Raw genomic sequence first — 21,824 nt, 5'->3', positions numbered from 1 at the left:
TTTAAAATAACAAAGCATTTTTAGAAGAAGAAAAAATGTTTCTAGGTTCCAAAAACACTTCAAGTGTTTACTAAAGATTGGTTTAAAAAATATTTCCACAAAACATGCTTTCAACAAATTTAAAAACAGTTCTAAACGAGCTCTACGTTTGTTCGATCCGTATGTGCTAATTTCGATTTGTACAAAGTTATGAGAGGACACGTTGGCATTTATCAAGCAAAGAAAGTGACTAATTAATGAATCTAAGTTAAGTACCTAACCAATGCCGTATTAGCCACTCATAAGAAAGTCCTCTCCCCACAACTCCACAGTAACCTTACAAATATGTACTCATAATTTGACACTTCGTGCAAAAGTCATTTGGAAGTATACTCGTTTTAGAAACCCATATTGTCGTGAGTTGTGGGTCTAAATTAGCTCAAGCTTAAGAAAACGACGATGTTAAGTAACCCACTACAACCCAAGACACTTATAGTCTTTTTATTTAGGCAGACACTTACGTAAGATTCATATTAATTAACGGTTTTCAACTGTCGCACATTATGATATCACATTGACCAACTATTGCATTGCTCATGAATGTACTAAATTTCATCGAAAGATAAACTTTTTATACAGATTGCACCGTTTAAAAAATACGATATTATATACGTACATACATGTACATATTAATTGGATAAGCAAATTGTGTCTATATGCATCCATAGTTGTGGGAATTAGGGTTGAGTGATCCACGAACGCATGCTTTTGTTTCTGAATTAGAGAAAGTTTGGCCAGAATCAAGTGCTCAAAGAAAAGAGGATGAGGGATTCGTGGCTAGGAAGTTGTATGAGCACTACCATGATCCCTTGATTTAGGGCACAACATGTGATCACAGCTAAACAATCACAGTTTGTGGCCACGAAATTTGCCACGGAATTCAAAAGAATGAAATCTAGATAATCACCAATAGAGATCGTCTCGCAGACTGGAGTCGACAAATTGAGTAATTCGGACCACTTATTTTAAATTCTTTAGTCCCCATCAACCTATTCTACTGGTTTACCTCACATAAACTAGGTGTCCGAATCTCTTTCTCTCTCTTGAACGGTACAAACTTGATCTTTGTTAACTCTAGACTGCGAGATATGGAGAATTCGATAACCACTACCAAGAAAACTGATCCTTTTTTATTTTGTGGCTGAAATCATAGATATTAATCTGCAAGCTGTCCTCCCCCATAAAAGGAACAAAGACAAACTCACATTACGGATTAGCTGGTGCTTCTCCATTTGCAAATCTGAACACTATCCATTAAATAATTAGGTATTACAACAAGATTTGATGAGATTTCATAGATTCTTTTTCTTCTTCTAATTAATTAGGTTTATATGACAGCATAATTTTCTTCATTTATGCTAACTGAGTAATGACTTGTGACATATCAATCGAGTGTTAACATGGTGCGAGTAAGATCGCTTTCGTGGCCAAATCTTGTGCTGGACATTAAAGATAAGGGTTTGCTTAGATTACGGACACAATATTAAGGCTCTCTCCAATTTAAGGGTCTAAAATCTCATAATTTAGCTATGTATTTTTAACTGTTCATCTGTACATATGTTTTTCGTTACTATCTCACGAGTGGAAATTGAAGCTTCTCTCCCCGCCACAAATTATCTCTAATACAGGGTGATGTCACATACAATGAGTGTGAGCCTCTATTAAAAGAGTTTTTTTGTCAACAAGTGTGTTAATGTTGTGCATCCAAATAAGTCGAAATTCTAGTGTGATGTTAGATATTGAGTTAGGTCATTTGACTTATAACAAACTCGTCCCCGACATCTACATTTGTTTCCTTATAATACGTTCAGCTCAAAATGCGGATTGCACTTTGTTTGAAAATCCAAAAAGTTGAAGATCTTCATCTGATCTGTTAAATTTCCACTTAGTTTTGTTCAAGTGCCATGGCCACCTAGTTTTGTTCAAGTGCTTTGGTTTTGTTTTTCCTGGCATGTGGGCCGAAGTTCAAAACCCGACTAAAGTTCGTAAAAAGTAACACTCGCGGTTAGGAGGAGACGCTTCAAAGACTTCGGAGACGGATTTTCTCCCTACGTTTGTAGATGGGGAAGAAAATCCCATCCTTGTAAGGGAAGGGAACTTCATACAAGCTTTGACAAGGGTTTCAAAAGTGTGTAAGCATGAGTCCATCTCCGCTATGATTATCAACTTAATTTCACTTATGTTTCAACATTATGAATTTGTATTAGTATTGAATTATGTAAATATTTTTTTCTTATGAGTCCATGGATCTCCATCCTTTCGGGGACATCCGATAAAATTGGAATGAGACAATCTGTCAATCTCCGCTATAATCATCAATTTAATATCAAATTATGCTGATACTTGTAATTATAATACTATTATATGTATGTTTAGAAGGTTTTTTTTTGTTTTTTTTTTGTTGATACAAGCAAAATTAGGGGATGAGGAGGAGATTTGAACCGAAGATTTCAGGTGAAAGGAAGAATGTTTTTAATCAACTGAGTTACAAGTTCTAGTTTAAACTTTATATAGATGTCTCTACAGTTTTTCTCTGCAGCACATGAGGCACGTGCGCATGGCTTACGTATCAACTAAGTTAATTAAATCTCGACCTTCCATTTTTCAAATGAAAACAAGTATGCGTAAGCCATGCGCATGTTCTGGGCAGCAGAGAAAACCTCGATGTCTCTGAGTTTATGTTCTTTTTGTGATATCATATCATAGACTGGTAATATAGAAGTAGAAGAAGAACCCCCGTGGGCCGTGACAGTACAATTGGGTTTGCCAACATACCACGTTGGGTTTCAAACCCAAAGGTGCAATTGGGGTACGTTGAAGGGCGAAACAGAGACGAACTTCCGAATTTCCGAATTTTGTCTGAGTTGAAGATAGAAGATGAATTAGTTCTCAAACAAAATCAACCTGGACAAAATTCAAAGGTCCCTTTTATTTCAACTATCCTTGAATCTAACAAGTTATCGAATCCAATTCATCGTAAAAATCAAACAGATTAATGAAGCAAACACGATAAAATATAACCTTGGCTCATGTGTCAAAACAAAGGTAACGACATAGAAACTTCGTTTACAGCTAAACAGTATAGCTAGAGTAGCAAACACACACACGAATTCAGAGAGAGTTTCTCCAAAACATTCTGCTATTACAACATTCATCGAAATAAAGAAAACTATCCTTCCCCAGAATCTCCAAGGCAAGCAACCAAACTCCTTGGCCTCAATTCTCTCATGCCTGTAAAGAACGAGAGAGGGGGCCGTCAGAAATATAGAATTCAAATATGGATGGTATCTTGCTAATAAAAAAAATCTAATCCGTCATGTTTTATGAGGGATTCACCGTAATAGATTCCAGAAATAATACCATGAGATGATATTCTAAACAAAACAATGAATTTATTACCTTGCTAGCAATGTTGTTGGAAAGCCAGTCCAACCCCTCGTACAAGCCCTCTCCAGAGGTTGCACAAGTACTCTGGATGTACCTGGAAAAAGAACAACAATTATATCCAGTATTCAACTTTTGCCCAAGATCTTAGCATTGATGTTCAAGAACTCATTCGTTTAAGTTGAACCATCCGTATTTAAATCAAGGTGAAAGTTTTTCCCAGCTCAAGAGAGAGACTAATCAGTAGACTCCCACCGTATATCAATAACTTACCAGTGACGTTGACGGAGAGAATGAAGACCAAGCTTATCAGTTATCTCGGCGGCATTCATTGCATTAGGAAGATCTTGTTTGTTGGCAAATACAAGCAGAACAGCATCCCTTAGTTCATCCTGAAAACAATTAAAAATTTTAACTTCAAACCCTAGTTCCAAGTATACATAAGCAATATGTACCATTGTTGTATCCTAAACAAGGTTCTAGTCATTTACAGGAACAAAACCAGAGTTTTGTCTTAGTACAAATGAAGTAGAATTTATAAAGGCAAAAAGGATCATAACTAAAAGAATGGAATTCACAAATGTAGCTCAGGAAAGTATGTATCAAACTAAATGAAACTTTAATCGAATCCACAAATTTAAGTACAGAAGAAAACTAAATAACACAACAAAATTCAGAAGGCATACAACCTCCTCGTCTCCATTTACAACAGGAACATTAGAAATCGCAACATAAACAAGCAGAATGAAAATATAAGGGAGCCAAGAACTACCTCATTCAACATCCTGTGTAATTCATCCCTTGCCTCAACAACTCGATCCCTGTCATTGCTATCAACCACAAAGATAAGACCTTGTGTGTTCTGGAAGTAGTGCCTCCACAATGGTCGGATCTACGAATGGAAGAAACCCGATCAGTCATTGGATATGTATAATTAGAACTTCAGACAGATGTCCTCGCTTGACACGGATAAACATTGAAGTAAATATACCCTCCAATTCTCTATATATTCCATGAAAAGAGATCATATAAAATGTTTTTGCATCCGCCTACAGGGATCTCACTCCCGTGGTAGAAGAAAAACCACAATGACCAAAAAACTTGTTGCACAACCAACAACATATTAAAAGTGCACGCAGATATACAAAAAGGCAGAAAATTACTTTGTCTTGACCCCCGACATCCCAGACGGTGAAGCTGATGTTCTTGTATTCTACTGTCTCCACATTAAATCCTGCAAAAAAAGGAAAAAAAAAACCACTCTTGTACAGAAAATGAAAATGCAAATTACGAAACTTTTATCCACAAGACATCAGAGAAGTGAAACAATCCTCATCTTAACCGCACCAGATCACGAGGAGGAAAAAGCACCAACGAAACCAAAACCATCATACAATTCTTCATAAGCGTAAAACAAATTAAACCCGAAAAGCGAAATTGATCTAAAATTCAGGTCGAAATTGGAGTGTTTCAAATGAAAGATGGAAACTTACGGAACTATAACAATAATATTAGGGAATCGAAGCTCTTACCAATGGTGGGGATGGTGGTGACGATTTCTCCGAGCTTGAGCTTGTACAAGATGGTGGTCTTACCGGCCGCATCGAGACCCACCATCAGAATTCGCATCTCTTTCTTGGCAAAGAGCCGGCTGAAGAGCTTCGTGAACGTAAGCCCCATTTTTCAATCGAATTCAGCTGCCAAACACAACCAATCACACATCCACAGTTAAATCAAAATTAGCAAATTTGATTTCAAATTACAATAAAACCAAGAAAAATCAATCCAAAATTTCAATCATACGAATCATATCGCATGCAAAATTCAATCAGATCCGTTTGTTGAATTGAAAAATAACCAAAAGGGGTTTCAATTTACATGGAGATCAAAGATCGATCGTGCAACTGTAGATCTACGATTCAAATCTGGTAACGAAGAATTCGAATTTAGGACGAAGAAATTCTAGAGAGAGAGAGAGAGAGAGAGAGAGAGAGAGAGAGAGAGAGAGAGAGAGAGAGACCTGGAGGAACGAGGAAGGATCAAATGAGAGGAGGAGGCAACGGAAGCAAAGCCGCGACTTTTATTAGTATTGCCCTTTTCTCTCCCCTGGACCCTGGTCAGTCAGTTAATTACCGCGGTTAGATTCAGAACGCTGTCGTTTCATTGAAATTCCAAATAATACATTGCGGTCGGTTTGTGGGGATTTGGAATTTGGATTGTTTTTAGTTGAAGAGAATCCTCTTCGGATTCACTTTGTGAAGATTCTAGAAATCTCTACGTTATAATCATTCATCGTACATCGTACGATTAGTTTTTGTCAAATATTATTTGTGTTTAATTTTAAATAAAAAAAAATCAAATGATTCATTATCGCACGATACACGATGAATGACTAAGACGTGAGGATCCTAGGCTAAGATGTTGGAATCCCTAGGATCCCTATAAAGTGGATCCGGATGGGATCCAATTCCGTTTATAGGGAGCACTTATATGCTAGAAGTGTTTTATCACAAATACGAAAAAAAAAGTGCTATGTTTTTCTTTAAAAGCACTTTTAGGATTTAAAAGCATTATCAGGTTTTCTTTCTGACGTCATCAAAAGTGTTTTTTTTTTCTAGTTCTAAAAAATTCATTTTAATCGTTTTAAAAGAAGTCGAAGTAGATTCTAAAAAGCAATTATTATTTGCTTATTTTGAAATCACTTTTATTTTTTTTTAAGTACTCATATTTTCTATTAAATAAATTATATATTCAATAAAAAACCTGCTTTCAAAAGCCCTTGCACACATAAGTACTTTCTAAAAAACCGTCTGGAAATCCAATCTCAAATGAGCCCAAAGTTTTGAACATATTGAGAATAAGTAATAAAGCACTTATTTCAAAAGCGATTTTGTGGCGAAATTATCACATAAGCAAACGGGCCACAAGACACAGGCACTTCTTCTTTGCGCGCCCTCCGCAGTCGTTTCCGTTTGACTGTGTGGGCAGCATGGCTTGTGCTGCTTCGCTCCACCCACTGTCTTCTTCCTCCCGTGCTCTCTTTCCAACTCTCTGCCGCCGGTCGACCTTTCCCGCCATCTTCCACCGGCTCAGGGGTTTCTCCTCAACCAGCCCCCTAGTATCCACCGTGAACCGGCTGATTCCGGTCCCCACACAGGCCAGGACAGGCTTCTCAGTCAAAGAAGATGATGTGGCCTCCGGTAAGCCAAAACTCCATGAAAACAGAAAGAAAGAACAAAACTTTTCGATCTCTATATGCTCAGTTTGTTCCTAATTGTTGGTTTTGCAATGAATTGCGTGATGGATCATGGATATATAGCTGCTGATGTGGAATTTCAAACCCCTCTGAGAATTGTGGAGTATCCGGACCCGATTCTGAGAGCGAAGAACAAGCGAATCGATTCTTTCGACGATCATTTGAAGAATTTGGTAGATGAAATGTTTGATGTAATGTACAAGTGAGTTCCATGACTTGTTAATTGTTATCTTCAGCATATGTGTTTTCCTATGCACCCGATTCTCCGCCAATTTAGATTAGTTTAAAGTAGAATGTCGCATTTACTAGGTGCCAAAATCCAAGTTATGATTTATGTGAAATGCTTGTTATTCACAGGAGTGATGGGATAGGGCTCTCGGCGCCCCAAGTAGGGATCAATGCGCAGCTCATGGTGTTTACTCCGGTTGTTGAGTGTGGCGAAGGGGAGGAAATTGTGCTTGTGAATCCAAGGGTTACCAGATATTCCCAGAAAAAGCGACCCTTTAACGAGGGTTGCTTATCCTTCCCGGGAATTTATGCTGATGTTGTGGTGCGTGCTGTTCTTATATATGCTGGTTTAAAAGTTTTCTGCTTTGGCCTTGTTTTTAATTTCCTATTGGTTTTCAAATGACTACAAAAATGTTCAAGAAATTAAATCTTAGTATAACAGAAATAGTTGTTAGATGTCTTGTTCATTGCGTACCATTTTCGTGCTATACAACAAGCTTAAATGGCTTGCTCTATGTGTGTAGTCATGTTTTTGTTGACGCCTCTAAGTTCTGTGTTTGCAGAGACCAGAAACTGTGAAAATAGATGCACAGGATATTAAAGGTGCGAGGTTTACAGTCAGCTTGTCAGGTCTTCCAGCACGGGTGTTCCAGCATGAATTTGATCATTTGCAGGTTCTTTATTTAACTGTTATTCAAGCTACTTTCAGTTATATAACTATGGATTGTAGTTCCCTTTACATTAGGGAAAGCATAACTTACACATTTAGGTGCTCGATTTCATTAGATTCAGTTTACATTTTGTGCCACGTAGAACCTGTACTATGCAGATTAGGATTAGTTACGGACATCCCACTATTGAGGAGGTACCTAGAACTATGGCGGTTGTTTAACTTTTGATCATGTGGGAGGTATTGTATGGGAAGCTCTTTTTATGTTCTCGTGATATCACTTCTGAAGTGCACTTGACATGAGTGTACTTGGCGGAAGATTTGATATAATGCAGATGAGGGCCTGCCCCTGAGTTTTGTGTAAACCAAGTGTATTGCCCCAAGGCACCTACCATATTGTTCTTATTTCGGAGAGTTGAGAGTAAAAATCTATGACATGACACTGTTTGTTGGATTGTTTATTTTTGTAAGCTTTGTCGTTGTTGAAAGCTTCATAGTTCTAAAGAGGATCCTGGTGACTAGAAATTTGTGTATTGCTGCTCTGTTTCCCTCCTGCTTATATGGTTTCTTCATCTGTAGGGCGTTCTCTTCTTCGATAGAATGAGTGACGGAGTTCTTGAAACCATTTGTGCACAGCTACAGGTTAGTAAGTGGGCATGCCCGTAGTGTTGTTTCTCAAGTTCCCAAAGAAGATCAAGTAACATTTCATTGATTCATTCTTCGTTTTATTAGATTTTCTGAAAGTTTATGTCGAGTAGACCTTGTTCTTGTAAGAATTATTAATTGATTAGTTGTAGGGAGGTACTTATGTCACCACAAACAGAGACTAAAGCAAGTGTTGTCAAATTGACGACTTTCTTTACCTTGATAATCGATTAGTATTAGTATTAATTGCTAATTGTTGTCTTATGTTAACAGGCCTTAGAAAAGAAGTACGAGGATAGGACAGGACTCCCGAGTCCTGAAAGGGTCGAAACCCGCAGAAGGATGAAGGATGCTACTGGCTTCGGAAAATCGCAGTTGGTATAGGCCTCCACAAACACTTGAAGAGCTTATAGATGTGAAAGCCCGGTGATGTAATTTATTATTTTGTTTACCCACACAAATTATACATTTTCTGGCTTAATTATATAATTAGTCACACCATCATTAATCTTGATTAATATATAATTGAGTTCAACCCATTATATTCAGCAGGCCAAATATAATTCATATAACAAAAACTTAACCTGTAGCAGGGAAAGCAACACACAACACATTCATGAAAACGCCGTTCTAACTACAAACGTCGTTGTTCCATGGCGGTATAGGGTCGAGAAGAAAGGCTTCAGAGACTTGACCTGCAAGCTCTGAGGTAATAACGCGTCGATACTAATCTATCAACTCCCTAAGCTAAGCTAAGCTCAGCTCAGCAAGACGAATCACTACTTCCGGATTGAGTTATTGTGCTCGGCTTCCCCTTCTTCAAGCAGTCGATTTGAGGAACTGTGCTTGTTTTGAGCACTCCGTACGCCTCCCAACAGAAAGGGTCGTACAACTGCTTCCCTTCATCAACTGATTTCAACTCTATGGTATCCAGAGACACACCGGTGCACGGAGAGCTGTCACTGCATGCGAAATGCACGGGCTTGGACGTGTAGGTTCCTTGTATGTTTACGTAATTCACACCCGAAACCGCCACAGCGGAGCTCTGATTTTGGCATTTACTCTTGTCGCAGTAGAACTGGTCAATCATGATTGGGGTTTCAACTTCTGTTAGTTGGATGTTTGAGAACATTATGTTTTGGACCGACCCCGATCCTCCCTACATCAGAAATTAGAAAAACATTTAGAATTTGGTTCTGTCTGAGATTTAAAATTATTTGGTCCGTGTGTTTTTGTATGTAGCAGTACCTGCCATGTCTTTATTCTGACTCCAGTGAGTGTGTTGTGCATTTGAACGTCTCGGACAGTGACGTTCGAAACACAAGCTTTCGTGTTGTCCTTCCCGAGCCCTCCAATGCTGACTCCATGACCTGGTCCACAATTTACGTTGTGTATGTTTACGTTCGAGCATCCTGTTTGTATTGATATACAGTCATCTCCTGCAGATCATTAGATGTTGCAGCTCATTATATTGTTGTCGATAACGTAAACTTTCTTTCTTACTTGGTAAAGAAGTAACTTCTGCTATACACAATTTATGATTTATTTATTTATTTGTGATTTACAACTTATGTCAGTTCTTCACCAAGGTTTTTAGACAAGGTTGCCCTACTAGAAGATCGGATTGTGAAAAATTATACCACAAGCGATACTGGTGGCGGAAATGACAGCATTTTGGGAGTTTTGGAGGTGGATTCCATCCGTATTGGGGCTGTTTCCAGGGGATGAAATACTTATATCGGAAACCTGGACATTTGTGCAGTCGTCGAACTTGAGGTGCGCCTGAGGGCTGTTTTGGAGTGTTATGCCAGTGACACTAACGCCATCGCTTCCATAGAACCTAAGAGCCTGCACATCAAAATATATTAGCACACCACGCTGATAAAATTAATCGCGAAGATCGAGCTGAAAGGTGATGATGAGATTATTACTGTTGGTTTGGTGCTTGGCATTTCCCCACTGTTACTTTCTGTGGCCTGCTGATGAAGTTGACAGGAGAAAAGCACGCATGCTCGATTAGTTTCACTATAAACTAACAAAAGGGAAAATGATGTTTTTTTTAAGCTGAATAAAAGCGTTTGGCCGGCTGTGTTTTAACTTTGACATAAGATCTGGTGCATGTGGCGCATTGTTTTAGCTAACTTGATTATGCCCGAGATGTATATATAGGGAGGGACAGTTAGTTACCAAATCGTCGAGACTGCTATACGTTGATTCTTTTGCAGGATTGTATTTCGGCGAGTCATTCCACCAAACCGAGCCTTGTCCATCAATTACGCCGCTGCCTTTGATCGAAATCCCTTTTAGTTTTGTGAATTCAATCCATTGTAAAAGACCTGAACCCCAATCCCCTGAGCTTGTTGGAGCTATGATTTTACCATCTAACTGCGTTAAAAATCGACAAATATATATCAGAAAAATTCTAACCGATGAACTGACGACAGTTTAAGACTTGAAAGCTCACCTGAAACACGATATTTGCTTCGCAATTAGGGCCGGAGAAAGAGATTGGTTTGACAAGGAACACAGACCCGGATGGAACACTCATAGTTGATGCCTGCACTTTGCAAGCTGCTGCCCACGCCGCCTCGAATGCCTGCCGTGCAATGCAAGAAACTAGTCAACGATAGCATCCGGCAGTAGTATTGTGTTACAAAATTACAGCGTTTATTTCATAAAAAACGAAATGTAATTTCCAAAATCACCTTGGTGTCATCGGCTTTTCCATCACCTTTAGCACCATAGTCCAACACATTAAACACGTTCGAAACCCCGCCGCTGTTTTCTCCAAGTGTCACCGCAGTTTCTTCCGGTGTGATGTAACTGTCTTCCCTCGCAGAGCGGCGATGATCACCACCATAACCCTTTTGTTTCTTCCTCCAGTGCTGCTTATTGCCTCCTTTTCGAGCATAACACGGTTCGAGAAAACTCGAAAACGAGATAAAAAACGCAATGAGAACAAAGAACGAGAGGGTTTTTAGGTTAAACGTCCTCATAATATTAACCTTAACTTTTTTTTTTAAGAAAGATGAGAAGAATGTGAGGGTTTGAAGCTTAAGTTTCTGTATTTATAGGTTGAGAGCTCATTGCACTGTGCAGACACGAGTCTACAGGTAAAAAAGACAAGGTTATACCTTCCAAATAGAACTGAAACTGTTCGTATTGTCGTGTCATATTCATTATTTTAACGGATCGTGCCTAATCAATCTCGTTATCTTCACGGGTGGCCCGATAATGCCCGACTCGTAAGCCGTCATCTCGTTTCGGGTTAATGAGTCATGCAATAAATTGTCATGCCTAATGTCTAGACTTAGAAAACAGGTCGTGTTCGTGTCTTTTATGTGTCATACATGTTATCTTAACAGGTGACTTGATAACGGCCCGATGAGTTACCGAATTTTTAACAAGTGACACGATAATTACCCGACTCGTTAATAGATTAGTAACAAATGCTTATATTAGAAACAATATCGATATTGATCATTAGTAATAAACTACTAGACTTCGTCTAAAAACCTTTTGACATTTTCAACGTTATACCTTCCAAGTGCTTCCATTTTTTACAAATCTTATTTAATCTTATGCGGGTTATTGGATTATTGTTCTAATTCACTCCCCCGTAGAAAATAAATCAGTCGTAGAACTCACATTACATGCTTTAGTTTTACCCCAACAACAAAACATAATCAAACAGCAAGAAAACTCAGCAGACCGGCCAAAGCAAGAAACTCAGAAGACCGGCCAACCAGAGAGTATACGCTGATCTAATATTTCATGTCGAACGGCTTATTTCTTCACGTCAGGACATTATATTTCTAGCGATTATTCATTAAAAATTAATTTAAATTGCTGCCCTTATATTTTCCTAACTTTGTCGTTTGAATGAAGCACAGCAGCATTGCTGGAGGACGCCACATCTTTGCACTCATGATTTTTATTATTTGCATATTTTTGCTATGTAAGAACATTCGTTCTTGCATATCCAAAGTTATGACTCTTCATTTTCTTCAGGATTTGCTTATATATTAATAAAAAAAAATATTACGTTCACCATTTTGCTACGTACGTTGATCACAATTCTCAAAAATAGCTCCATACACACACACACACATATATATATACAACAATACATGGCTGATTTTGCATTGTTTAGCTTGAGGGTTTTCTTTTTTTACCCAGAAAGGAAAATGGAGTAGCACATCAATATAGAGACTTACAGGAACTTATTCACTTCTATAGTTTTTTTTCTTTTAGACGCGACATTAAAGACAAGAAATTTGGACTCAAAATCTTGTGTGCGAGGGTAAACATTTTTAACTAATCTCTCAATATTCGTTAAATTGAAATGAACCTTGACAGAATATATGCATATATTGAATTGGAATCGATATGAACATGTGAGTGGATACGTTAAGTTAGAAACATGTTTCTCACGAATTCTGTAGATATTCAGAGGTTGAGTTTTAGAAACAGTAATTTAAACAAGATTTGCAGCACCACGACTTCCTCTTAATAAACAAATAAAATAATACTCAATCGTATCAAACAGCTAATCAGGATTTACGATTTCGTTTTGGAATGGCACGCGTCAAAGAAAATTTCAGATTACAAATTGTCATGCAGCATCGTGATATAATTAATTAACATTATATCACCATTAGTCTCGATGCAGCTGGAAAAAAAATCAGATATAAAACAAAAAATTATGGACTCGACAATTCTGAGACATTATATCACGGAATGCATCAAAATTCTATTGGAAGCCAATAAAACCGGCTGAGGACATGGCACAATTATTGATTTGTAAATTTCCATTCTTTTTCTTTGGCCAATTTGTGGTTGTAATTTTCAAAGATATAGAAAAAAAGATTATACTTGCATTCCTCCTTATGGGATGAGTTTATTCCCCACTTGCAAATAACGTATTTTTACACTAAAAAATTTATAATCGGAACCGTTCAATATCTTAATCTTTATTTGAAAATCATTCATACTAAAAAGAATTTGAGTCGGATATCGTTTAGTTATCCAAATATATCAAATAAATCAACAGTGTAAGTATCAAATAGTATATTCATGATAAATTGTTGATATATTTTATACATGTAGATGACTAAACAATAGTTGATTCGAATGATCTTTCAAAGAAAATATCTTCAAATGAAAATTATAAAATTGAACGATTTCAATTACTAAAATTTTACTGTAATAATACATTATAAGTAAATGGAGGAATTGGCTTATCTTCGACCGAGAAAATGCTAGAAAATACGGTGATTAATTGTAAAATTTTAATGGCTAAACATTATTGAAAAGTCTGGGGCGAAAGTGACTTGTGATGCATCATCAATATGTCATGCATGCATGTGATCATTGACGACAGAACCGTTAAACCACTTACACCAGATATCATGCCATTGCTTTTGGGATTGGTACACCTATTAACTACAGTACCTAGTAGACTTTTTGTTTTTCCGATACAGTACTAAACTGGACTATCAGATGTTTCATGTCTTTGCAATAGAACTTTTACGGGAATGATTCTTGTATTACTTGTTTAGAAATATATACATGTACAATCTAAGTTAAACAAGGAAACAAAAGCTTTTATACAAACCTACTTAATAAAGGACTCCTATTATTTACATTCCTATTTTTCCTAATATTGACTCATGATCAACACTCCCCCTCAAGTTGGTGCATAGATATCACACATGCCCAACTTGACAAGTGAGTCATCAAACTTTCGACTACACACTGCATGAGTTAGAACATCTGCAAGTTGCTCCTCCGAATTCACAAACGGTATCGACACAATCTTCCTTTCAAGTTTCTCTTTAATAAAATGTCGATCAACTTCCACATGTTTTGTCCTATCATGTTGTACTGGATTATCAGCTATATCTCTCGCTGACTTATTATCACAGTATAGTCTCATGGTCTCATTTGGCTTGAACTCAAGCCCCTCAAGAAGTTTTCGAAGCTAGAGAAGCTCACAAATGCCGTGAGCCATCCCTCGAAACTCGGCCTCAGCTGAGGATCTTGATACTACCTTCTGTTTTTTACTTCTCCATGTGACCAAATTGCCTCCTACAAAAGTAAAATATCCCGAAGTAGACCGTCTGTCACCTACACTTCCTGCCCAATCAGCATCCGTGAACCCCTCAATCCTCAAATGTCCATGCTTCCGATATAGAACTCATTTTCCAGGTGCAGACTTTAAATATGCTAAGATACGCATAACAGCAACCATATGATCTACATTCGGTGAATGCATAAATTGACTTATTACACTTATTGCATAGGCAATATCTGGTCGTGTATGAGCCAAATAAATTAGTCTCCTTACAAGTCTCTGATATCTCCCCTTATCAACCGATTTCTGATTCGGATCCAAACATAGATGATTTTTTTCAACAATAGGAGTATCAACTGGCTTACATCCCAGCATACCAGTTTCTTTTAGCAAATCCAAAACATACTTACGTTGTGACAAGAAAATACCTTTCGAGGATCGAGCAACTTCAACTCCAAGAAAATACTTCAAATCCCCTAGGTTCTTCATTTCAAACTCAGCCGCAAGATTTCTCTGCAGCCTTGAAATCTCATCACAATCATCCCCTGTAATAATCATGTCATCTACATATATGATTAAGGCCGTCACTTTTTCCTGTCTCCGTTTGACAAACAATGTATGATCAGAATGACTCTGATAATACCCAATCTTTTTCATAACTTGAGTAAACCTATCAAACCATGCACGAGGCGATTGTTTAAGCCCATAAAGAGACTTACGCAACCGACATACTCTGGTACTTCTACCAGCACTGTACCCAGGAGGAAAATCCATATATACTTCTTCCTCCAAGTCCCCATGAAGAAAGGCATTTTTCACATCAAATTGTTTTAATGGCCAGTTCATATTAGCAGCTAAAGATATCAGAACCCGTACCGTATTCATCTTGGCAACCGGAGAGAACGTTTCTTGATAATCTACACCATATGTTTGGGTGTATCCTTTAGCTACCAACCTTGCTTTGTACCTGTCGATTGATCCATCGGCTTTGTATTTAACAGTGAACACCCACCGACAGCCAACTGTTTTTTTCCCTTCTGGAAAGACGTCACCTCCCAGGTATTATTCTTCTGTAACGCCAACATTTCTTCATCCATTGCGTTTGCCCAGTTTGGATCCTTGAGAGCCTCCTCCACACGGGTTGGTACTCGAGTAGCCTCCATATTGTTCACCAAAGTCTTGCGCTCTGGTGCAAGACCATTGCATGAGACATAGTTGGCTATTGGATACTTCACTTTGCCTTCCGGAGAAAACCTGTCAGGTGGCACACCCCGATTTTGTCTCGGTGGCAGCTTATATGTATTTACATCATTACTCGCATTAGTTACATAATCATCCACAATACTTACCTCAGGTATATCCAGAGAAGATTCATTGGGCAGCACTATGGAGCTAGAGAGAGAGGGGGTTACATCAGTAGGCTCAACAACAATCTGTCCTGACTGCATATCACTCTCCTCTGGAACCAGTCCTGACTGCATGCTGCTCTCGGCAGCAGTCTGCATGTTGCTTACGGCAACAGACTGCCGTGGAATATCTGTAGCTGAACTTGCAAATTTATCACTCTTGGCATGTATGATCACTGCCTCATTATGCACGGCATCAACCACAGGGATTCCTTCCAAGTCTAACCATTCCAGATCACCACTAGAGCTCTCCCCCTAGTGATCTGAAGATGAAGATACATGAGCATAAAAATACTCCGATTTAGAAAATGTCACATTCATGGTAACATACATATGATGAGTCGCAGAGTGATAACATTTATATCCTTTTTGGTGAGAGGAGAAACCAACAAACACACATCGAAGTGCACACGGATCCAACTTAGTGCGATGAATTTTCTGAATATGCACATAAGCCACACACCCAAATACCCGGGGTTGGAGAGTATGAGAAGACATCACTTGAACATGTTGAGTGAGAACTTGAAAAGGAGTTCGAAAATTAACCACCCGAGAGGGCATACGATTAATCACGTAGACGGCATAAGTAACGGCTTCAGGCCAAAAAATCTTAGGAACAGACGCGCCCAGAAGTAGTGCACGTGCCGTTTCTAAGATATGGCGATTTTTCCGTTCAGCCACCCCATTTTGCTGTGGAGTATAGGGGCAGGTTGTTTCATGGAGAATGCCTTGATCACAACGAAACTCTGACAACTCACGATTAATATACTCACCACCATTATCAGAACGGAGAACTGTAATCACAGAGAAGTATTGGGTCCGAAGCATTTGAGAAAAAATCCGAAATACCATACCAACATCACTCTTATTTTTTAACACATATAGCCACGTCATACGAGTGCAATCATCAACAAACGTAACAAACCACTTAATCCCAGAAGAAGTAACAACAGGAGATGGTCCCCAAACATCAGAGTGCACAAATTCAAACGGTAAAGCTCTTTTATTCATACTAGGCGGAAAAGAAGCACGATGGCTTTTAGCAAGAATACATACTTCACAATGTAAGTCTGATTCATTTATTCCACTAAATATACTAGGTAACATATGCCGTAAATACCCAAAAGATGCATGCCCTAACCGACGATGCAACAACCACACTTCTTGTAAATTACTAGACCGGGACGCGCGAACTGCATTAACTCTGCCAAAAACGACGTCGTCCACGTAGTACAACCCCTCTTTCTTAGTGCCACGCCCAATTATCTCCTTGGTTTGAATATCCTAAAGTAGACAAAAGGATGGATACATTAGAACAACACAATCCAATTGTTCAGTAACATGTGGTATGGATAACAAGTGATGGGATAAAGAAGGAACAAGCAAGCAATGATGTAAGGGAAGTGACGGGGTGAGATGCATAGTGCCGGCACCACACACGGGTGCCAAAGTACCATTGGCAGTTGATATATTTTTCCTGTGAGATGTAGTCATGTATTGAAACATATTTTTATCATATGTCATAAGATCCGTTGCCCCAGAGTCCAGAATCCAACCTGTATGGTGCTGATTTTCGGAGGCTAAGAGAACATGTCCCACGGTACCTGTGTCAGACGACGAGTCACCTCGAGTACGAGTCAACAAATTCTGACTGGAATCACTGGGGCTAGGCACGACTTCTTGGACTGTGGATGTAGCCGCAGCAAGGGAGGCACGGCCTCCACTGGACCCGGCTGCTCCACGCTCCTTGGCACGCAATTTTTTCTTTAACTCTGGGAACCAATCAGGCACCCCATGCTTAACAAAGCATGTATCCTCAGTATGACGGGTTTGTCCACAGAAAGTACACTTCAAATCATCTTTATTTTCTCGGTTGAAGGGACGAGAATTTAAAGATTGATTAGAAGAATTACTAGAACGATGAGTACCAGCTGGCCGTGAGATCATTGCCATGGACAGCAACCCTCCTGGATTGTTACTTCCACCCATCATGGTAGCATGCCGTTGAGCTTCACGTCGAACAACAGAAAACACCTCCTCAACAGAGGGTAAGGGTTGAGCACGTAAAATATCACTACGCACTTTATCAAACACATCATCCAAACCCACCAAAAAAGCATACACACGATCAATCTGAATTTCTTCTCGAAGTGTCTTGAGATCCACATCACATACCATCTTGATTGGTCTCCGTTGATCTAACTCCTGCCAAACGGACTTGAGATCAGCATAATACACACCAACTGGCCGACCCTCTTGACGGAGTCTGAACGATTTAACCTTCAATTCATAAATCTGAGAAATATCTGAACCATCATAATAGGTCCGAGCCACCTCTTCCCAAACTTCTTTAGCAGTACGCAGGTGAATGAAAAATCCCATGATAGTAGGTTCCATGGAATTGATCAACCACCCTTTTACTATTGCATTCCCTGTCTCCCACGTCCATACTCAGCACTAGCCTCAGCAGGCTCCTTGGTACTCCCAGTCATAAAGCCCTTCCTACCGCGTCCAGCGATGTGCATCTCCAAAACCTTGGACCAAAGAGGATAATTTGATCCATTTAACTTCACGGTATTGGATACAGCAGACGCATCACTCTGAATGACGACATGATTCACTACTTGATTATTGGTTGAGTTACTGCCCTCTAACTTCATCACGCCACTGCCTCCTGAGTCCATTCGGTGTTACTCACCAAATCAACACAAAACAAATACGATACTGAGGCGCACACACAACCACACCACATAAAAAACGTGCAGAGAAGTCAGTGCACACATAGCAAACAACCACTCACGGCCTACACTGTTTTCTGCAGAAATTTTGCAGAAAAAACGCAGGCACCCAAGCGCAGCGGAAAGCACTAGGGTTTCGGCTTGCTCTTGATACCAAATAGAACTTTTACGGGAATGATTCTTGTATTACTTGTTTAGAAATATATACATGTACAATCTAAGTTAAACAAGGAAACAAAAGCTTTTATACAAACCTACTTAATAAAGGACTCCTATTATTTACATTCCTATTTTTCCTAATATTGACTCATGACCAACATTTGCATGCGACTGGGTTTTATCCTTTTCTGAGTCAACGGAGGAGGTTCGAAACTATGATAAAAATACTAAGTGTTTCGTGATATAAGCACATTGTAGGTACGTATTTCTTTTTTAAATGAGTTCAAGTCCTTTTTCACAGCATAATTAAGCATTTTAAACTTTTTTTAACCAAACAATATCAAAAAAACGTTTTTAGTTATTTTAAAAATACTTTAAATAAGCAAGCTCTTAATAAAGGGATCACGTGTTTTATTTAGGGTATTTCAACGGTGAGAACACTTTTTATATTGATCAATAGAGAAAACAAAGGCATGGCATAAAACGCGACACCAAGAACAATCATCATGTACAAGGGTACATCAAGAGTATCAAGTGAAATGTAACTTCAAACCATTAAACCGTCCTTGATTACAATGAGATGATTGCATGCATGCATGACTTTAGATAACATGTCACGTGTTATAATATGAGTATGTTATAAAATCATGCATGTAACGATGCTATGAAATCATCAAAATATGACTCATAAATTGAGGGGAATATTTTTGTTCACCATCCTTGAGTGATGGTGATGCTCATCACGACCCTATTTATTCTCGTAAAATAAGTTAAAATTTCAAGATCTGTATAATGGATAAACACAAACGCTATATATGAGTTTAAATTTCGAAATTATAATTTTGCTCCTTAATTCCGTGATAAAAGTGTACATAGTTGTTGCTCAAATCACTTGATCAGCAATATGAAATTAGGAATTAAAAAAAAATTGCTACTAGAAGACGCAATGTTTGAATTGAAAATATAGTACTCTATAGCTTGCTCGTGCATGAATGATATCAAAATTACCCTGATCACGCCGTGTTCTAAGCTTAGAGACTAGGGTGTTGATCACGAGGAGCCGTAAAATTTAGAAGACAAATTATGTGATATATTGTTTCCGCTTTTATCTCTTTGTTTTTTATTTAAGAAAAATTTTGGAGACGGGGGATATGGGGTCGTTTGATCAAGAAGCTAGTACTTTTTAATCGCTATGAGCAAAAGAAAGTCACCTATTTTTGTAGTTTGATGACCAAACCTTATGAATAGTTCAACTCGCATAATCCTTCATCATTCTCATTTTTATATACACACACACAATTGGTTGCTTGTTAATTACAAATTCAATGTTTTATTTCTCTTGCTTCTATGAACTCGAGTTTGAGCCGTGAATTAAACGAATACTTATAATATTTTTCATGGAAAAGTAATTACCCCTTCTAGGGGTGCAGTGTCATAATCATAAATAGTTTATTTATAAGAATTTTGATAAATTAATTCGGACAGTAATTTGCTGCATAATTATATATTTGGGAGAATTGAGATTTCACCTGAAATATTTGATCGCCCAATAGCATTTGATAGAACCACATCTCACATAATTAATTATTTTTTTCTCCCCTTAGTATGTGGGTCGTGCCGTGCGTATTGGCTTCGCAGAATCCGGAGGAGCAACCCGGACGACGGGGACAAACAAGGATCATCTTTGGATTCCTTCTTCCTAATCCATCAAGTTCGGAGATCTGGACCGTTGAAATTTGATCCAACGATTACAAACATGAGCTTTTTTAAAAGTTATAATAACTTTAGCCATTTAATTAAATATCAACGGTCAGGATTTCCAAACTTTGCGGATTAGGAGGAAGGGATCCAGAGAGGATCATTTTCCGACGGGGATGACTTTTTTGCAATTAAATATCAACATCATCTTAACAACCACATTGTATTGCTTTATGTTTATCAAATGTACACGTCATATTAATAACATCGACAACGTATTAACTACACCAAAAAATATATAAAAAATATCTATTAAATATGAACGTGGTTAACACGAGTATAATATCATCATCTCCGTCGTCCGAATCACTTTCCAAGTCGTGAGCAGCCCCGTGCACACGCCCCAAGTGCATAGGTGAGAAAAACTGATAAAAATGAAGGTGTGGCGTTTGGGCTTTATATGCGATTGGGCTAATTGGACAGGGAATTAGTAGGCTTGAAGAAGCATGTATAAGGCCCGTAAGGTAGGTGAAACCTCAGACTACCTTTTAAATTGTTTTGAAATTGATATAACAAATGAGAAACTATTGAGGTCGAACGATGGACCAAGTCACTCGTACGATCACATATATAAAAATAAAAATTATTTATATTAAGGTAGGATTTCACTACTTACATATGCAACTAGAACTAGAAGGGTGCCGTGATTCACTCTTTGCATCCAATAATTTATTAAAGAATGTTAGCAACTTTCTCACTTATTTTTTCATTTCATCCTTTTTACTTAACCTCATACCACGTGTATCCTACTAGCACACAAAATTAAAAGTTTAATTACTTTAGGTACCGTTTGATACGTGGGACGGGACGGGACGGAACGGGACGAGCCGTTCCGTCCCACGTTTGGTGCGCTTAAAAACTATGGAACGGGTTGTCCCATGAGACGAAATTTGGCTGATTTTTTGTTCCACCTCTTTCCCTTTGAACGACCCGTTCCACATCCGTGGAACACAAATTTATAACATTTTATGACAAAGTTTCTCCTTATCTTTTTCAATATTTACATCATCTGTTCCGTTATGTTCTGTTCCGTCTCGTCTCGTCCCGTTCTGTCCCGTCTGCGTACCAAACGTTACCTTATAGTAGACAAACTAAAGTCTTTATTATACTAACCAAAGAAAAAAAAATAGTTGTTTTTTATTATAAATATATTGGTAGGCATTACGGTTTATTCTCGAGTTTCAAGAATCCCAATAAAGAACCCTAAATTTAAGTCCGGAACAACGATTAAATACCTTCAAAGCAATAAATTCTTATGGAACCCATTGTGATTACGAACGACAAGTCTGGACACCTAGATGCTTAGTTTTCCAACACTCATTGGATGTCCGCAATCAAACCATACTAGGGAGCTCTAACTTTTTATACCAATTTTTGCAAACCATATGATGTGATTGTAGATGATTGAAACATACCATAAACATTAAGCCGCGGAATCTCTTAATTAATTTGTACTCGAATATCT

At 38.3% G+C, this 21,824-nt stretch overlaps 3 protein-coding genes across 4 annotated transcripts; 1 reads left to right on the top strand and 2 right to left on the bottom strand.

The window, feature by feature from the left end:
* Positions 1-3,031: 3,031 nt before the first annotated feature.
* On the bottom strand, positions 3,032-5,597 carry LOC126610552 (ADP-ribosylation factor 1). Its single transcript, XM_050278650.1, has 7 exons — positions 5,444-5,597; positions 4,956-5,120; positions 4,587-4,657; positions 4,196-4,315; positions 3,697-3,815; positions 3,439-3,520; positions 3,032-3,270 (listed from the first exon to the last, which is right to left on the bottom strand). The coding sequence occupies exons 2-7, from the start codon at positions 5,101-5,103 to the stop codon at positions 3,265-3,267; spliced, it is 546 nt and encodes a 181-aa protein (XP_050134607.1). The 5' UTR covers positions 5,104-5,120; positions 5,444-5,597; the 3' UTR covers positions 3,032-3,264.
* A 693-nt stretch (positions 5,598-6,290) lies between these two features.
* Positions 6,291-8,764, top strand: LOC126610551 (peptide deformylase 1B, chloroplastic/mitochondrial). The gene is made up of 6 exons (XM_050278649.1): positions 6,291-6,623; positions 6,743-6,881; positions 7,037-7,229; positions 7,471-7,581; positions 8,157-8,219; positions 8,496-8,764. The coding sequence occupies exons 1-6, from the start codon at positions 6,413-6,415 to the stop codon at positions 8,604-8,606; spliced, it is 828 nt and encodes a 275-aa protein (XP_050134606.1). The 5' UTR covers positions 6,291-6,412; the 3' UTR covers positions 8,607-8,764.
* Positions 8,765-8,816: 52 nt separating this feature from the next.
* Positions 8,817-11,236, bottom strand: LOC126610550 (polygalacturonase At1g48100). Of its 2 annotated transcripts, none has more exons than XM_050278647.1 (7): positions 10,928-11,236; positions 10,687-10,818; positions 10,410-10,607; positions 10,154-10,201; positions 9,863-10,070; positions 9,471-9,661; positions 8,817-9,381 (listed from the first exon to the last, which is right to left on the bottom strand). In XM_050278647.1, the coding sequence occupies exons 1-7, from the start codon at positions 11,216-11,218 to the stop codon at positions 8,986-8,988; spliced, it is 1,464 nt and encodes a 487-aa protein (XP_050134604.1). In that variant the 5' UTR covers positions 11,219-11,236; the 3' UTR covers positions 8,817-8,985. The 2 variants fall into 2 exon arrangements, with proteins under 2 accessions (XP_050134604.1, XP_050134605.1); XM_050278648.1 differs by having other exon boundaries at positions 10,154-10,198.
* Between the last annotated feature and the right edge of the window lie 10,588 nt (positions 11,237-21,824).

This window comes from Malus sylvestris, chromosome 17 (genome assembly GCF_916048215.2).
Source record: "Malus sylvestris chromosome 17, drMalSylv7.2, whole genome shotgun sequence".
NCBI lineage: Eukaryota > Viridiplantae > Streptophyta > Magnoliopsida > Rosales > Rosaceae > Malus > Malus sylvestris.
Note: the sequence above shows the minus strand (reverse complement) of the source record. Positions and strands in the feature narration are given on the sequence as shown.

What these genes read in the sequence shown, in the direction of transcription:
- LOC126610552 (XM_050278650.1), bottom strand. Translation starts at nt 5,103, where the DNA reads ATGGGGCTTACGTTCACGAAGCTCTTCAGCCGGCTCTTTGCCAAGAAA. An exon ending in CACCACCATCCCCACCATTG is followed by an intron (nt 4,658 to 4,955) that starts GTAAGAGCTTCG and finishes CTTTTTTTGCAG; the next exon opens with GATTTAATGTGGAGACAGTA. An exon ending in TCTCTCCGTCAACGTCACTG is followed by an intron (nt 3,521 to 3,696) that starts GTAAGTTATTGA and finishes TTCTTTTTCCAG; the next exon opens with GTACATCCAGAGTACTTGTG.
- LOC126610551 (XM_050278649.1), top strand. Translation starts at nt 6,413, where the DNA reads ATGGCTTGTGCTGCTTCGCTCCACCCACTGTCTTCTTCCTCCCGTGCT. An exon ending in AGAAGATGATGTGGCCTCCG is followed by an intron (nt 6,624 to 6,742) that starts GTAAGCCAAAAC and finishes ATGGATATATAG; the next exon opens with CTGCTGATGTGGAATTTCAA. An exon ending in GAATTTATGCTGATGTTGTG is followed by an intron (nt 7,230 to 7,470) that starts GTGCGTGCTGTT and finishes CTGTGTTTGCAG; the next exon opens with AGACCAGAAACTGTGAAAAT.
- LOC126610550 (XM_050278647.1), bottom strand. Translation starts at nt 11,218, where the DNA reads ATGAGGACGTTTAACCTAAAAACCCTCTCGTTCTTTGTTCTCATTGCG. An exon ending in AAGCAAATATCGTGTTTCAG is followed by an intron (nt 10,608 to 10,686) that starts GTGAGCTTTCAA and finishes TTTTTAACGCAG; the next exon opens with TTAGATGGTAAAATCATAGC. An exon ending in CGCCACCAGTATCGCTTGTG is followed by an intron (nt 9,662 to 9,862) that starts GTATAATTTTTC and finishes AATGATCTGCAG; the next exon opens with GAGATGACTGTATATCAATA.